Genomic DNA, 18,673 nt, shown 5'->3' with positions numbered 1-18,673 from the left:
TCTTAATTATGTCTCTGCAAAAATATGTTTTGTTTAAACAAAAACGTAGGTTTGTATTATACTAACAACAACGCTGGTTGCACTAACCATTGCATGGCTTGTTATCATTGATCATTTAACTCGCTTTACATGTGTCGATGTAGAATTCATGTTCTTTTGCTTTAAAGACAGGGCCCGTATTCCGTTCTTACCTACCAACTGTCAGTTCAATAAGCGTCATTGCGCAGGTTTTTCATATCGTGTAAAAGCTGCGCCGACATCGTTAAAGCAAAACAGAATACGGCCCCAGGGCGTTTTTATTTAAATAATGGTCGAAAATCATTGTATTGTTTTTCCAGGTTACCTGTGCAAGCAAGTCCTTAAAAAATATAAATCCTGCTCGGCGTGTGAAGAAGCTGTGAGATTGAAGACCAGCTGCGGATCCTCGGAGTCGCAACTGGTTCAAATAAAATCACGCGGTGGTCTGATTCACGCAAATCTCCATTTCTTTAATCTGATCCGTCATATTGAAGTGTCGTTTGCAAAATATTGCTCTCGTGCTGACGTCTTCGATGTAACTCTCGATGAAGTACTTGATTCTCACACCTTCACGTTTCCCTGTAAAGAACATGCATCTGAAATCTTGTCCTATGCAATAGTTTACTATATACGACTAAGAATGAGGCAAAACGCTCACCAGGAAAATTTAAAACTGAAAAAAAAATTTGTTGTTAAGAAAAAATTATTCAAATTGACTAATGAATACGGTGCTTACGTAAGCGAAACGTAAGCACCTTATTCATTAGTCAATTATATGACAGTCATATATCGCTACGCAATATTACGTGCTTTGACCCTAACTCAATAATATCCTTCTTACTCAATAATATCATCTTTCTTACCTTGCAATACTTTCTTGCATGCAGCCAAACATTGTCTATTTCAACTTTGGAATACCTGTAAAAAATAAAATAAAATGGCAAAAATTGAAGGATTGATTTATATTTTCTCTCGTATGTACTTGATTTTAAAAACTAAAAAGTACCTGCAAGAATTTTAAAAATAAAATAAAAGGAGATAAAATTAAAAAGTTGATTTTTATTCGTTATACTTACCTTGAATTGACAACCTGGAATACCCACAAAAATAAAAAAAAGGATAAAAATAAACATAAAAAATATTTTTATTTGTTCTTAATTTTTAGAATAAAAACTCGTATTTATTTTATATTTATATTTATTTTTATATATTTATTTTTATTTATATTTATATTTATACATATTTTATTAATTTGTAGTCTTTAATTATTTAAAGCATTATTATTTATCACATTATTATTGTGAAAGGATTAAAAAAAAAAAAATTAAGGGCACGGAGATTCGAACCCATAATGTCGAGATTACGAAGTTGACACAAAACCACTCCGCCAAATTTCATATGACAGATATCCCCCCCGGCCTCCGGCGTCCCTTGCCACCGCGGGAACATCGATCGCAACAACTCTAGTGGCTATTAAATTACTTAAAAACAACTTCACTAAGCAACCTACCCCCACCATTGAAGTTTCCAGGCCTGTATGTAAGACCGTGCTATTACTCTTCGAAAGCAGGAATGAAAGGTTGATTTTGACATATCAAACTTCATTCCGATAGATCTGCAAAAGAAATATGTGCATTATAACTTTCAGCCTGTTATGAGGTCGAGAATTATGAAGTTAAACGTGAGGTATAATTAACAATATATACGACAGGATCGGAGAAAAAATGACAAGGAGACAAGGCTAAAAAATTATGTAATTCAACTTTTCTGCTTACCTAAAACAATCGGGCGTTGCGAGCAACCACACAACAGCTAATAGCTGTTTTTCGATTTTTGTTGTCGGTCTGCCAGTTCCTGTGCAATTTTCCAAAAGAGGAGCAATGACAGTTAACAATCTTTCAAATGCTGGCGCAGACACACACACATACAGAAGTTCTCTTGGAACTGTTTAAAAGTAAATCTTGGCACGACGAGTTCAACAAAATTTTGGCATTGTGCTGGCTTCGGACCCACTTCTTTTTCTTTGTGCATCACCGTTGCAAGCATTATCTCAATCTCATCATCGCTTTCGTCGTCGTCATCGTCATTGTCACAAAATAACCCGTCAATGACTTTTTTCATCTAATATGCCAAAGCCACTACAGAAGATGCAATAACTCCTATATCCATGTTTGTACCACTAAAAAAATATAGTACATGCCAGAATAGAACATTAACCAAAAAGAAACTTGAATATTTTATTGTGAAAATGTACATGCGTCAATAGCACTGAGTAATAAGAAAAAAAATCGGGTACAGTAATGACAAGGACTTTCGCGTGTTCTGTGATGAAGCAGTAATTATACAAACAATTAAGTGATACTGTATTTCAACTTACGTGGCAGTACACTTTGACGCTTTTCAAGATACTACACACTTTTACATAAAAAACCAAAAATTTCCATGTAATACGAGGCTCAAGAAAAACTAAAGTACGGAAATTTATGTTTGTGATGGAAGACTGGAGAAATTACTGTACCCGATTTTTTTTCTTATTACTCAGTGCTATTGACGTATGTACTGTCACGACTTTTTCACTCCCGGACCGCTCCGGGGCGTGTGCCGGATCAAAAGGAGCAAGGAGAGCGGGATGACGGGCCTCTCCGACGATTCTCTCGCACCTCCGACACTTCGCGAAACGAATTTACCGTTGGGCGCCAGACGCGTCAACGCGCGTCCGCGAAATCGCGAAAGGAAACCAACACGAGACGCAAAGCGAGACGTGCGGATGTGCGAGGGATCGGCTAGCTCGACCTAAGGGCTGGGGTGGGGGTGAGGGTGAGGAAGGGCGGCGCGATATTCGGCGGGGCGACACGCCATAAATAAGGTTCCGAACTCAAGCAATTAATAAATCAAAATAACATTTATTCATTAAAATTGCGCGCGTGAAACAATAAGGGCCGATTCGGCTTCGTGGTAGCGCGGACACCGGAATGAACGAATTACGGCGTTATCGTATAATAAACGCGCAGAAAGCGCTGCGATTAGATCAGAGAGATACAGTATGACAAAACTTACAATTAATATGGAACATCAACAGTAAACACGAAATAATCACGGAAATAGAAAATAAGATCTCGCAAGAAAGATCGCGAAAGGACGATACCTCACGCTCGGAGCGCGTGAACGCAACGCCGGGAGTCGCACGAAAATTCTGTCGCCAATTATCTTAAGGGGATGCTGGAGCCGTCTGTTTTACCGGCATTTTTTTGTCGGCACCTTGCGTCGTAATTAATTGACAGAATTGAAAATCCTTCTTCAGAATTGCAGTACATTCGTTAATAATTCAGGGAAACTTCGATTTTATATAGAAAACGAGAAAAAATTACGAAAGTACAGATTTCCTTATCTACTTTTATCCCAATATGGCGTCTCGAGTTACGGCGAGCTGTCAGCTCGTCACAAGATGTATTTCACATAAGAGATATACCATCGGTACGAACGCGAAAACAAGTTTCCCTGAATTGCACAACAATAAAAACATCGATAAACCCCCCAAATCAAGATTTGGAAGCGTAATCTAAAAGAATGATGTCGATGTGCATCGTGCGTATGTATGCGTGTATCGTGCGGATGTATGCGTGCATTGTGGATAAGAGTAGAGCGCAAAATAGCAGGAGATTAGTTCAGAGATATTCGGATAGAGGCGCTGTAAATTTCCATGGCATGCACCGCATGCACGCACGCACGGTCGCACGCACACACTCAGAGATGAGTGTAGAGGACGAGGGGTAAGAAGTGTGAGGTGAGGTTATACATCTGTCACCATCTGTCACTATTACTACGTTTACGCGAGCGTTACTTTCGTAGTAACTTACGATAATTCCTTCGCGTAAACGGGAATTTGTAGTAACCTACGATAATTTATTCCGCGTAAACGAGTGATATATCGTAAGTTACTACAGAAGTAACGCTCGCGTAAACGTAGTATATTATCATAGCAAATGTGTTTTTCAATATTTAGTAAGTGAATGTGTTGCATACTGTGTTTACACGAACGTTACTTCTGTAGTAACTTACGATAATTCACTCCGCGTAAACGCAGAGACCTCCCGTTTACGTGGAGTAATTATCATATGTTACTACAGAATAACCCCGTTGACGCAGAGTGAATTATCGTAAGTTACTACAGAAGTAACGTTCGCGTAAACACAGTATGCAACACATTCACTTACTAAATACTGAAAAACTCATTTGCTATGATAGTGACAGATGGTGACAGAACCTCACCTCACACTTCTTACCCCTCGTCCTCTTCAGCTATACTTATATGTTATATTATCAATATATAAGTGCACACATTGATTAGTAAGTATACATGTCATACTAATTGTATCAATTCAGTAAACGTTTATACTTACTATTTACTAGTCAATGTATGCACATACATATCGATAATATAATCTAAATGTATAGCAGAAAGATTATGCATTCACATATTTACTGTAACACATACACTTAGTACTCAATGTATACACATACTTATTGATAGTATATATAAGTATAGCAGACAATTTATGCATTCATACCAAATATACCGTAACTCAACATATGTACAAAAGTATACATGTGCACAAGAAAATAGACCAATCCATTTCTTTACACATATACTTATGCACCTATGCAAGTTTGCCTAGGCCCTAAATGTCAATCCAGACAAACTTGCATACGTGCATAAGTATACGTGTAAAGAAATAGATTGGTCTATTTTTTTGTGCACATGTATACCCTAAATGTACATATGTTGAGTTACGGTATATATAGTATGAATGCATAAATTGTCTGCTATACTTATATATACTATCAATAAGTATGTGTATACATTGAGTAGTAAGTGTATGTGTTACAGTAAATATGTGAATGCATAATCTTTCTGCTATACATTTAGATTATATTGTATTATCAATATGTATGCATGTAGGCGCTCAGTAGTTCGCGAGTTGAGATGGCAGATGGCGCGCTTAAGATGGTGGGACACGTGAGAGACTTCTCCTCGGTTCAGAAGCGGACGGCGTGGCGCAGTGGCACGTCAGGCCCAGTGTACTAGCGAGACACTCTGAATCGTTTCCATTTCCAACCTAATTCACGCTAAACCAAGAATTATGGCATCCGAAGGAGAGGGAGAACGTGAAAAAGGGAACTCGGAACGAACCTTCGAGACCTCTCTCTCGACTAACCCTTCCATTTCTCTAACATCAGAAGTGGGATCGTCTCAACACCGAACAGCAGGACAAGCAGATTCTGACTCTTCACCGCTGAATACGGTAACAGATTTCTTTAAGTTTGCTATAAAGGAAGTTATGGAAAAAATGAGTACAGAAAATAGAGCGACTGTGGCAGAGATGATGAGACTCATACGCCCGGATGAGCCGCCACGTACCCGGATATTAGACGTTTATTTTCCTTCATATGACCCTGATGGTGGCACAGATGTACGAGAGTGGGTTAACCTTATTTCTCGGACACAGAAAGAATATAACCTGAAAGACCATGAGGTTCGATTAAAAGCGGCTAGTGTGTTACAAGGTCGTGCAAAAACATGGGCGGACGACAGCTTATTGAGAACGACTACTTGGGAGGAGATGTGTAAAGATATGCTGGAAACATTTGAACCTGAATCGAGGTATTTCTCTGACGTGTTAAAATTTCGAAATTATACCATTGATGATGCCGTAGATGTTCCAGAGTACCTCTCCAAAGTCTGGAGAATGTTCAAGCGTATCGTGAAACCCAATCCCATTGAAGCAGATGCCGTAGAATTTGTAATTGGAAGCGTAGACGACGATAGAATTCGAACGGAATTGCTTAACAGTAAATCAAATACAGTTCCGGAATTGATCGCAATTGCCAAAACAATGCGAAAAAGAAAACTACCAAATCGACAGCGAGATTTTTCGAATAAAAAACCACGTAGTGAAGATGATCGACAGAAGGAACCATCAATTACTTGCTTCGTTTGCGGAAAAATTGGTCATCGTGCTTGTGACTGTAAAATGATCGCGTTGAACAAGGCTAAGGAGTCACAGCCATCTACGAGCAATCTAGAACGTCAGGGCCAAAACGAGTTAAAACAATCTTGCTCATTTTGTTCGAAGATTGGTCACACATTTGAGACTTGTTTTAAACGAATAGAGTCAGAACGTAAGAATGTTAATTTATGTCAAGCGTCCACGCGCCCGTGTAATGTCATAATGGCCAACTTCCGTGGACGACCCTTAGAATGCATCTTTGATAGCGGAGCGGACTGCTCTCTAGTACGAGAATCGATTGCGGCATCCTTACCAGGAGAGAGATTAAGCGTAATAAAATGCTTAAAGGGGATTGGTCCGATTCCTATCTTTTCGTCATCACAAATCAAGACCACGTGCGAGATCGATGGATTGACGATTGAGTTAGAGCTTTATGTTGTTCTGGATCATGAGATACCTGTAAATGTATTAATTGGCAGAAATTTATTTGAGATTCCAGGAATTAGAGTAGAACTGACTGATTCAGGTACGACAATTGCAAGGGAGCCAGAAGAGCGTCAAGTGCTGCAAGTTCAAGGTACACGATTCGATCAAATAGACAGCGACCTCACCAAAGCAGAAGACAAAGAAGCATTGAAGAATCTGTTAACTAAGTACAAACGTATTTTCGTGAAAGGATATAGCAAGACAAGAGTTACCACGGGAAAACTCGTTATTCGCCTGAAAAATCAAGACAAGGTCGTCCAGCGGCGCCCATATCGCTTAGCACCAGTAGAGAGGGAGAAGCTACGGAAAATTATAAACGAACTTTTGGAGAATAACATTATTCGTGAGAGCCAATCACCATTCGCCAGTCCTGTCATACTAGTGAAGAAGAAAAACGGTGAAGATAGGCTTGTTGTTGATTATCGAGAACTTAACTCCAACACCGTGCGAGAACATTATCCACTGCCGTTGATAACTGACCAGATTGATCCACTTGCGGACGCACATTATTTCACGTGTTTGGATATGGCTTCTGGTTTTCACCAGATCCCCATATCAGAAGATTCGATTGAAAAAACCGCATTTGTAACACCGGACGGACAATACGAATACTTGACCATGCCATTCGGATTATGTAACGCCCCTGAGGTGTATCAAAGATCAATCAACAAAGCTTTGAAACATACAATAGCTCAGGTTTACATCGACGACGTGCTGATTCCCGGGCGAACGTTTGAGGAGGCTTTAGAGCGACTAGAACTCGTGCTTGAGGCCTTAATGGACGCTGGATTCTTGATAAATTTTGATAAATGCTCCTTTATGAAGAGATCTGTAGAGTATCTTGGATACGTTATTAAAGATGGTAAGGTCCGGCCCAGTCCATCTAAAATTGAAGCTTTGGCGCGGTCTCAAATACCGAAGAATGTTAAACAGGTGCGACAGTTTAATGGCCTGGCTGGATACTTTCGGAAGTTTATACCGAACTTTTCGCAAGAGATGATTCCGTTGTACGAGTTAACAAAATCAGGCGCCAAATGGGAATGGACCGATACTCATGAAGCTGTGAGGAGCAAGATAATCGACTACTTAACTTCAGCACCGCTACTAACCATTTTTAAGGAAGGTTTGCCAATCGAGTTACATACAGACGCTAGCTCAGCGGGTTTCGGCGCAGTACTTATTCAGATCAAAGAAGGACGACAACACGTTGTAGCATACTTCAGTATGAGAACCACGAAGGCTGAATCAAACTATCATTCTTATGAGCTGGAGACGTTATCGGTGGTACGGTCAGTAAAACATTTTCGACACTTTTTGTATGGTAGAAAGTTTACAATTGTTACAGACTGCAATGCCCTCAAAGCATCACGTTACAAGAAAGAGTTACTTCCACGCATTCATCGATGGTGGGCTTTTCTTCAACACTATGACTTCGAAGTGGAGTACAGAAAGGGAGAACGACTTAAACATGCCGATTTCTTTAGTCGGAACCATATTGTACCAGTTGTAATGAATCTGACTAATGATGATGATTGGCTCATTATGGAGCAACACCGAGACCTGAAGTTGAAGGAGATTATCGATTCAAAGCAACACAATCAAGAGTTGTACCCGGAATATGAGTTAAGAGACGGAGCTCTTTGTTTTAAAAGGCAAATTAACGACAAATGTGTTTCTCTGAAGGTGGTCCCTCGATCGTATCAATGGAGTCTAATAAATCACTATCATCAGGCCATAAAACATTTTGGTTGGGAGAAAACCCTGGACAAATTACGAGAGAACTTCTGGTTTCCTAATATGTCAACCACGGTACGGAATTTTGTGGACCGTTGCGTCGTTTGCAAGACTATGAAGGGACCGTCAGGAGCAACACAAGTGGAATTACATCCGATAGACAAAGTTGCAGAACCATTTCATACTATCCACATTGACATCTCAAGCAAATTGAGTGGACCCGCCGTTAAGAAAGGGTACGTGTTGTGGCGATCGATGCGTTTACAAAATTCGTAATTTTGAAGTACGCCAATTATAAATCCCAACAGTCAGCGTTAGAACACTTAAAAGAAGTTGTATTTCTCTTTGGAGCACCAAAACGAGTTATTGTAGACGGTGACGGAGCATTTCTGTCACAATATAAAACCTATTGTGAATCCTACAATATTGAATTACACCAAACTGCAGCTTACGCGAGTAGATCGAACGGACAGGTTGAACGTATAATGCGAATACTTAAAAATGGACTGACTATAATGGAAAACACGGAAGATGATCGTTGGGAAGCTTCTCTGGGAGCCTTACAATTGGCAATGAACTGCACAGTTTCTAAGGCAACGGGAAAATCACCGATCGAACTCTTAACGGGAAAAAGAGGATGTGTGCCACCCGAATTACTGTCATTAATAGACTACGAAAATGAGAGGGTCGATATCGAGTCGTTTCGGCTCGCAATACGGGAGAAGATAGCTGAGAACTCCGCTACAACCAAAATTAAATTCGACAAGGGAAAAGCGAAGGTACACCGCTTCGAATTAGGAGAATATGTCCTCGTAAAGGAAAATCCACGACTTGGAACAAAACTGAGCCCCAAATTCAGTGGACCTTTTGAAGTAAAGAAGGTACTGCCTAACGACCGGTATGAGGTGCGAAAGATAACTGGAAGAGGTCGTCCGCGGAAGGTGGTGCACGAAAACTTAAAAAGAGCACCTACATTCGGAGGACGTGACGAGCGAGACCATGGGGCTGAACCAGTGGATGATGATGACAGCGTTGCAGAGTCAGAGACGGCTGAGACGTCTAAAACCAGGTAGATAAATTGTTTAAACGAGTTACATTGGATGCGTGAGCGCGCGCTGACCGACATGGGCGCTGAGGCCTTGAGGTCAAAAGAAACGTGCGCTGGTCGATAAGGGTGTCGAGGCCCTGAGATCAAAATGAGCGTGTATTAAACAATATGGGCATTGATGCCCTGAGACTAAAAGAAGTGTGTGTTGGCCAATATGGGCGTTGAGGCCCTGAGGTCATAAGAGATAAAATAATAAAACATGTGTTTTCTAATCATTTTTATTGCAAAATTCTAATACGTGTGTGCAATTTGTATGAATTTTGTTGGCCATTTTAGTGACATGTAAAGTCGACGCAGGGACGCGCCGCTCGTCAGTATGGCCGTGTAGGCGCTCAGTAGTACGCGAGTTGAGATGGCAGATGGCGCGCTTAAGATGGTGGGACACGTGAGAGACTTCTCCTCGGTTCAGAAGCGGACGGCGTGGCGCAGTGGCACGTCAGGCCCAGTGTACTAGCGAGACACTCTGAATCGTTTCCATTTCCAACCTAATTCACGCTAAACCAAGAATTATGGCATCCGAAGGAGAGGGAGAACGTGAAAAAGGGAACTCGGAACGAACCTTCGAGACCTCTCTCTCGACTAACCCTTCTATTTCTCTAACATATATATATATATATATATATACATATATATATCTCAAAAATATTTATTATTACATAATTTACCTCTTTATCTGAATATTCATTTATAATATTTATATATATTTCTTTATTTTTGGCTTTTCTTCATTGCAGTTTTTAAAACTCTTATAACAATATTTATTTCTTCCTCATCGTCACTACTACTAGTTTCTAAAATTTCATTTAGAAACAAATCGCTTCATTTCATCATCAGAATTCATTATTTCTGATGTCCCGCAACTTTTCGCTTGTAATAGCAAACTGCACTGACAAATTTGGCCGTGCAATAAACTTTGCACTCGTTCAGGCCTACACGGCGAGGTCAGTGAAACACTCATCGAATATGCAATAAAGTATGTACTATAATAGTGCAATGTAACCGAATATGATGAGTGCAGTGCACTGAGACGGAGGGCATTGATCGAATGCGTTGCACTGGAAACGTTTGCACTCAGTGTACACTAATGTACACTAATGCAAGCGCCCGAAATTCGCTGCAACCTCGGAGTGGGCTACACCTGTAGTTCCAGTTTTAAAAAGTAATAATACTGTGCGTTTATGCGGTGACTTTAGTGTCACACTTAACCCCAATCTACTAATAGATCAACATCCCTTGCCTACAGTAGATGAAAAACGATTTGAAAAACGCGTATCTTCAATTAAGTACATCCCGAGCACCATGCAACACTTAATTATGGGACTTTTTAAATGTACTCGTTTTCTATACGGAGTTGCTTTTGCGTCTAATATTTGGCAAAGAGAAATTGAGAAGATTCTAAACGGTATACAAAGTGTAACTGTTTTCCTTGACGATATTAAAGTTTCAGGCTCTACGGAAAAAGAGCATTACGACAGATTAAAAGAAGTCTTAAATAGATTATCAAAATATAACTTACGCATTAATTGGGATAAAAGTGAATTCTTTAAAGACAGCATACATTACTGCGGTTACGTAATTGATAAATTTGGAATTCATAAGCAACCTAAAAAACTAGAAGCTATTGATAAAATGCCACGATCTAGTAATATTACAGAATTACGTGCTTTTTTGGGAATGATTAACTACTACGGTCGGTTCATACGCAATTTAAGCGCAATCTTACACCCTTTAAATTCTTTATTGTAAAAGAATAATACTGTATTTTTGTGGGGTCCAGCTCAAGAGAAAGCTTTAACTTAGCTAAAAAGAAATTTAAAAGTGGGAACTATTTGGTGCATTTTGATCCGAGGTTGCCGCTTATTTTAGCTACGGATGCCAGTTCATATGACGTAGGAGCGGTATTAACACACCGATATCCTGATGGATCCGAAAAAGTTATTTTGTACGCGTCACAAACTTTATCTGATACTTAAAAGAAGTATTCACAGATCGATAAAGAAGCATATGCTATAATCTTCGGTATTAAAAAGTTCTATCAATACTTGTACGCAAATGAATTTACCTTAATAACGGACCACAGGCCGTTAGTGCAAATTTTCTATCCTATGAAAAGTCTACCAATCTCAATCTGCAGTGCATTACGTATGCAACATTATGCTTTCTTTCTCAGAGTTTTTAGATATAAAATTGAATATATATAGGCAAACTAAAGCCCACAGTAATGCCGATGGTCTATCTAGATTACCCATATCAGAAAAATCAAATCATGGTTTTGATATTGCGGATGCTTTCGAAATAGACGTGATTGAGAATTTACCAATTACTTTATCGAATCTAGTCAAAGAAACTGATAATGATTCTGAATTACTTATGATTAAAAATTCGATTCTTTCAGGTAAATTGCTGCTTAAAGCAAATAAGTTTAATATTGAACAACACGAATTTAATTCACAAAGCGGAGTGTTAATGCGTTAATAGCTTACTGCTTACGTCTTACTGCATACTCTTGCTGCCATTGTAGACGACGCTTTACAGCACCTTACAATCCCGCTACAAATGGGCAAGCTGAGAGACTTATACAAACAATGAAAAATGCTTTGCTACATATGAATACAAATAAGGGATCAATACAGTTAAATTTACAAAAATTTCTTTTAAACTACAGAAGATCTCCACATGTTATTACTAAAAAATCGCTGTCGAAATTAGTCTTTAGCCGACAAATTCGTTCACGTTTAGATTTCTTAAAACCCGTTAAACAAAGACATTACAATGTTAATAGCGATAAAATAGTTCTAAGCTTAGATATAGGACAAAGAGTCGCTTGTAGGGACTACTTAAGTACAAAGAAGTGGCGTTTCGGAAAAGTTAAGAGAAAGTTAGGAAAATTACATTACTTAATACTTTTGGATGATGAACAACTTTCGAGACGTCACATTAATCAGATTAGAAAAATTGGAGAATCTACACCTAGAGACGAACAAGATTATTTAGATTTTGGTCCTCCACCGTTGGAGGAGAAGAGAGATAGAGTAGAGTAGAGAGAGAGAGAGAGAGAGAGAGAGAGAGAGAGAGAGAGAGAGAGAGAGAGAGAGAGAGAGAGAGAGAGAGAGGAGAGAGAGAGAGAGAGAGAGAGAGAGAGAGAGAGAGAGAATAGAGAGAGTACCTACACGAGAACCGACTCCAATACAGGAGCGAGAAGAAGCTCCAATGCAAGAGCAAGAAAATGAGAACTTTGACTTTTCAGATCACTCTTTTTACGAGAATGCCCCTGAAGAGCCGCAAGAACAGGTTGAACAGGTCATACGTAGATCGGATCGATCACGTAAAAGGCCGAATTATCTAAACGATTATTTTTTGTCTTAAAAGTACTCTCTATTTACTGTTCATTACATTGCGAAATTCTTATTGTATATTACGCGTTTATATTTTAAGAACATTACAACTTGTACATTACCATCTTAGGGGGGGAAGTGTTATGTTATACTGGTGTTATATTAGTTCATATTAAAACATGCGAGTAGAGCATAGCAACGACAAGAGAAAAACGATATTTGAAACAAGAGCGTGCGTTTCTCTAACAACTGTTAACGACTGAATTTCTTGTATTAAAAAAGTCTTGAGTTATCCTTAATATCGTGTACAATTCCTGATTGCGCATACATTACAGTCTTGTTTTTTTTGCCCTTCAGAATTTTCTGAGCCTCGTTGAACGCTACATTATGATATGCCATCACAACTTTTACATCCCTCTTTCACTGGAACACCGGACATCCTCTATAGGTTGATCTATGTGAACCTTCGCAGTTAATACAGAAATAATCTAGATTGCACTCATCATGGGCCTCATTCCCGTATCTGCCGCATTTTTTCAAGCTTTTACAGACTGCCTTAATGTGTCCAAACCTGTAACATCTAAAACATTGTCAGTGCGATCGAGACCGCGCTCTTCATCACAGTTTGCCCCGATGTTGTCTTCAGTTTTTTCGTCTGCCATTTAGCACATAGTTTCGTTCACAATTTAGTAATTATTACCAATAATTTTTAATCATGAAGTTTATCTTTTTTTTTCACAAAAGTTAACGCCGCTTTGTTGCAGTCTGCCGGCCCTTTTCTCTTCCACGAAATCGTCTGCCAACAATTTTCCGCGTTTCGTAGCAACAAATACTTAACATTCCTATAATTTTTATCCCTGAATTTTATCATTTTTTTCCTTGTAAAATTTGTCATTTTTGACCGTCCACCCCCGCCTTAATCTTCCTAAGCGCGCAGGCAGACTGGTCATTCAGTGTTCGGGAGTGCTAATGGAACCTCTCTAGCTATAAATATTTTATGTACCTTATACCCTTGCATTTTTATGTAGCCAGCTCTCCGTCTAATAACTAACTCGTTTCTGGAGAAACCTACATTTACTTAATTTAATAGCCAATCCTGCCTCTCGCAACGCTTTTAGTGTCAACCCTAATCTTTCACGTAAATCCGGCCAATTGCGTCCTGGTATAAATATATCATAATATAATATCACCCGTCCGCGTAGTGATTCTAATGACCTATCCATCGTTTTAGTGAAATACGCAGGACTATTCAACAACCCGAAAATCATTTGCGTACACTCTACAGTTTCGTCTGGCGTAATGATCGCAGTTTTAGGCATTGCTTCCTCGGCAACAGAACTTGTAAATACCCATGCGCTAGATCAAGAATAATAAAAAGATCACAATCTCTCTAACTTATTTCAAATGATCATACGGATTAGGCATAGGAAAAGGCACGGTTTGTCGGTTGAGTTTACGGAAATCTACAACAAGACGTGATTCACCACTTTTCTTACGTACCAATAATACAGGACTCGCGTAAGGGGAATCTGTATCCCGCACTATCCCCGCTTCGCGCCACTCTTGAATAGTTTGACTTATTTCCTCTCGTTCAGAATTGCTAGTTTGGTACGGTTTTGACACTACCGGTTTACTACCTGGTAATTCTTTGATGTCCATAACAATGTCCGTCGCTAAGCCTAACTCCGACAAATTGATTGCAACACAGTCACGGTACTCGTTCATAATGAAGACCAATTCTTCTATCACTTCTTCCGGTTTATCTTCACCGATGATCAAATCTTGGTGCGTGATGAATTCACTGTTACTCTCGGAATTATCGGCAAACGTGAAACGTCGCCTCGTTTGACACATTGTCCCATGGTCACGGTCTTTGGAGAAACTCCCATATTCAGTACCGCAAACTCATAATGTTTGTTATCTGATATTGTGTCGATAAGTTGTATCGAAGACCGTGGTACTATGACGTCAGTCGGTACAATAGCGTCTATCGTTGTTCTCGCGGTCTCACTTGGTTCGATAATGGTTAGATATGAGTCCTCCCGTTTCGTCAAGGTTAGGTCGTCACCGCTTTTTCATTATTCAACATACGGTTGCTCGGTAAACAAAAGTCCAATAATCGCGTCGTAACTTTGTGTGTCATCCGGCACTACCCGCACTAGTATGTCCGGTACTACCACGATATCAACGTCTATTTCAGCTCTCACAAGTCCCGGCGATGTTACCACATAATGTGCCGGTCCAAACCTTTTCAGATCGGACTGCACAGGTATCACTTCGAACCGCTCGATTAGAACTCTCGTCGCCTTCACCGTCCGTTAATTTTCACTAACTTTATATATTTACCGATTGTATTATTATTCGCTTTGTTTATTGTGTTCACTTTTGCTTTACTCGTCGGCTTAACATCGTGGCAATGACGTTGCGTATGTCCCTTCTTCTTGCACTGTTTGCATATTAACTCACGTGGCTCTTCTGGACAGTCACGTGCGATATGTCCGAACGCCTTGCAATTATAACATTTCGGCTGTCCATCGTCATTCGTCACCGGAGGACGTTTATCCGGATTGGCCGTTTTAGAAGAGCTCGTAGATAGTCCCTGCTTACCTTCCTTGCTCGTACTTATTATCTTCGATGACAAAGTTCCCTTTTTTTTGTTGACGGGGGAGAAATCGCTGGATATCCCCTCCTCCGGGGCGAAGAAAGCGGTTATGCGGGAGTTGCACCCGCTAAAACTCCCCCGGGGGTCCCTACTGACGCTATATTGAGGAGGCCCCAAGACAAACAAAACCTTGGACCTCTTTGCGTCCTGCCCTTTCAGCAAACCCTGAGTTAAAGCTAATTTGTGACGAATGGACGACCCCGTGTCCATTCGCCACCCCCCTCCCAGGGTGTCACCGTAGTAACTGTGGGCGAGTAATGAGTCCCCGACCACCCGCCCACCCCTGGGGCGGAAAGGGAGAGACCAGTGCCGGAGCACTTAGCCCCCCTTCCCTCCCCGCGCCTTCTAGTAAAAGGCAGGCGGTGGCGGCGCCAGGACTCCGGGGCAAGCCCCAGAGCCCCACCGCCGCCCGTATCTCCACGGCGTAGAAGGAGCGCCCGTGACAGGGACCCCGTAGGGACTCTGTCCGAGCCTCCCCCCCCACGCCGCCTCATTCGGCTCGGTAACCGAGCTCCGGAGAAGGGAGGAGAAGCCCTCGCGTTTGCGGAGACCCTAGTCCCCTCTCCCAAACCCTCCTTCTTCTTCGACACTCGTCTCATCCGCGACCGTCGCGGGGGACGGGGAGGGACGCCCCCGTCGGAGGACACCGCTCCCGCCCCTGCCCCGTTGTTGTCTTCCTATTATCTCCGTCTCTTCTTTCTCAAACAAGAGAGATCACCTCTGTCTCGATGTCTGCGGCGAAATCGCACAATCAACGGCGTGTCTTCGTCGCATTCGCTTCCTTCCTCTTTTTTGGGGGGGGGGGGGTATCCCCTCCCTAATTCTTTCATCCGCCTCCTTCCGTGACATGACGCTGCCACAGAAGGAGACGAATGCTTGCCACTTTTCCTCGCCCCCCGGCCCCACCGCGGCTGCGATGATGGCCGAGGAGGAAAGGTCATGCCCACCACCTCCCGGAGGGCACGGCGCAACTCCTCTCATGCCGGGCAGAACTCCAGCGTATGCTGCGCCGCGTCCGCCCCCTCCGGGCAGTGGTGACACCCCGTGGTGCGCTCCTTACCGATGTTCCCTGCGGTTTTGGTTTTCCAGGGTCCTTACCGGCTCGTATTCTCATTGCGCGTTGAGCCAACACTCGTTCGTTAGCTATTATGTCGTGTAATAAATCATCTAACGAGAGATGATTTCTCGCCATCAAAGAGATGCACAACTCCTTTGACCACAATCACTGTGGTGATGGATACACGAGTTTTCACCGAGCGTGCGTCGAGGATATAAGATATCGGAAACGCCGGCACAAATCATTTACCTTCCGATCATCGTACGGAGCATTTCGGATTTGACGCTTCGCGTCGTGGATCAGGACGGCCGATTGATTGATTTTTGCGGAGAAGAGATCACCGTTAGACTGCATGTACGAAGACGACGACTGTGGTAAACCGCTACTGAACAAAGTGGAACAGGTGCGACAGACGAGAAACAAAATTAGAGAGATAATCCGATCGCCAAAGAAGAAACTCACTGCGTCGAACGTTGAATTTTTGAAATCATTGGGTTTTGTCGTACGAAATGGCTAATATTTTAAACATTGGAGGTGAACCGATCTTTGACGATAGCGTCGTCAAGATTAAAACTCACACGTACAATCCGTACGCCAATACGACGTTTGGACACAACGATGAGATAAGAATACCCATACAACAGCAGGATTTATACACGTTGCCGTGTGAAAGCTTTCTCTACGTTGAAGGACGATTGGTAATAAAGAGAAGGAATGGTGAGTCTCAGGCAACGCTTGTAAATAATTGTGCAGCGTTCATGTTTGATGAAATTCGATACGAGCTCAACGGTGTGGAGATTGATCGCAACAGAAACGTTGGAATAACCAGTATCATCAAGAACTACGTATCGCTATCGTATAATGATTCTCAACTCATGCGGAATTCTGGCTGAGACGTTGCATCGAGCATATCGGAAAGATACTTCAACTTTTGCATACCGCTCAAGTTGTTGCTGGGCTTTTGCAAAGATTACAAACGCGTCGTTGTTAACGCTCGTTACGAATTAATTTTGACACGTGCGCGTAGCGACAACAATTGCATTGTAGAAGATCCGGCGACGGAGCCGGAAATCGAATTGTTTAAAATACAGTGGCGAATGCCTCACGTTACGTTAAACAAGGTTAATAAGCTATCCATGCTACGGGCCTTGGAAAGCGGGCGATATCTTAGTGTCAGTTTTTGTTCGTGAGATCTGTACGAGTATCCCCTCTTGCAGAACACAACTAAGCATTCGTGGGCCGTCAAAACGGCGACTCAGCTAGAGAAGCCGCGATATGTTATCTTTGCGCTGCAGACCGGCCGCAAGAATTTCATGTCTCAAAATGTTAACGTATTCGATGCCTGTAATTTGACTAATGTCAAACTTTTTTTAAACTCCGAATTTTATCCGAACGATGACATGAATCTGGATTTTGGCCAAAATCGATACGCCGTCCTTTTCGATATGTATGTGCGTTTTCGTAAAACTTATTACGGATACAATTTCTTCGATACGCTTTGCAGTTTGTATACATTTCTGATGGAAAGACCTTTTGTTGTCACCGATTGCTTGCGACAAAACGAATCTGTCAAGAGCGCCACCGTGGATGTGCGAATAGAATTTGATTGTAAAGAAAATGTATACCTGCAAATACTACCGCCTATTGTCTCATTTTGCATGATCGCGTAATCGAATACTGCCCGCTGTCTAATGTAGTGCGCAAACTCATGTAAATTGCAATATCAGCAGATATTGCAATATAAGCAGATATTACAATATAACAATATAAGAGACACTGATGTACTGCGATAAGACCCACTGTTGTGCCAGAATGCGCAGTATGCCTGCAGCCTTGTATCCATCCAGCACGATTACCCTGCAGCCATATATACTGCTATCTGTGCGTAAAGGGTGTCGCTAATCAGAGCAAGCGGTGTCCGATGTGTCCTCAAGAGATCTCACCGGATTTTCTCGAGAGACCTCAGCTGGTGGAAGTGGAGGAGCCTCAGAAAGAGTCGGAACATCCCAAGGAAGAGTACCAATGGTTTTACGAAAGTCGAAATAGTTGGTGGAAATATGATCCGAGGACAAGCAATGATCTGGAGACTATTTACAAACTAGGGGACGCGCAATGCAAACTTTTGATCTGTGGCATGCTTTACGTAATTGACTTTAAAAAGAAATGTCAATATAGAAAATACAACCCACGTTACAAACGTAATATCAAACGTGACAAAAAAGATGCTCCGTGCAAAGGTGTCTCGGGTGTACAATAACATTTGTA

At 41.4% G+C, this 18,673-nt stretch overlaps 1 protein-coding gene and 1 long non-coding RNA gene across 2 annotated transcripts; one reads left to right on the top strand and one right to left on the bottom strand.

The window, feature by feature from the left end:
- Positions 1-545: 545 nt before the first annotated feature.
- LOC143893539 (uncharacterized) lies at positions 546-4,001 on the bottom strand. The gene is made up of 5 exons (XR_013255836.1): positions 2,396-4,001; positions 1,794-2,197; positions 1,529-1,633; positions 882-936; positions 546-597 (listed from the first exon to the last, which is right to left on the bottom strand). It is a non-coding gene; the product is annotated as an uncharacterized LOC143893539 (long non-coding RNA).
- Positions 4,002-16,917: 12,916 nt separating this feature from the next.
- Positions 16,918-18,665, top strand: LOC143893562 (E3 ubiquitin-protein ligase rnf146-like). Its single transcript, XM_077399087.1, has 2 exons — positions 16,918-17,125; positions 18,220-18,665. Exons 1-2 carry the CDS (start codon positions 16,918-16,920, stop codon positions 18,663-18,665), a joined length of 654 nt encoding a protein of 217 aa, XP_077255213.1.
- Positions 18,666-18,673: the final 8 nt, after the last annotated feature.

The sequence above is a fragment of the Temnothorax americanus genome, unplaced genomic scaffold (genome assembly GCF_048541705.1).
Source record: "Temnothorax americanus isolate GAGA-0224 unplaced genomic scaffold, ASM4854170v1 Scaffold121, whole genome shotgun sequence".
NCBI lineage: Eukaryota > Metazoa > Arthropoda > Insecta > Hymenoptera > Formicidae > Temnothorax > Temnothorax americanus.
This window is presented reverse-complemented; position numbering and strand designations above follow the sequence as displayed.

What these genes read in the sequence shown, in the direction of transcription:
- LOC143893562 (XM_077399087.1), top strand. Translation starts at nt 16,918, where the DNA reads ATGGCTAATATTTTAAACATTGGAGGTGAACCGATCTTTGACGATAGC. An exon ending in GGTAATAAAGAGAAGGAATG is followed by an intron (nt 17,126 to 18,219) that starts GTGAGTCTCAGG and finishes CTGTTGTGCCAG; the next exon opens with AATGCGCAGTATGCCTGCAG.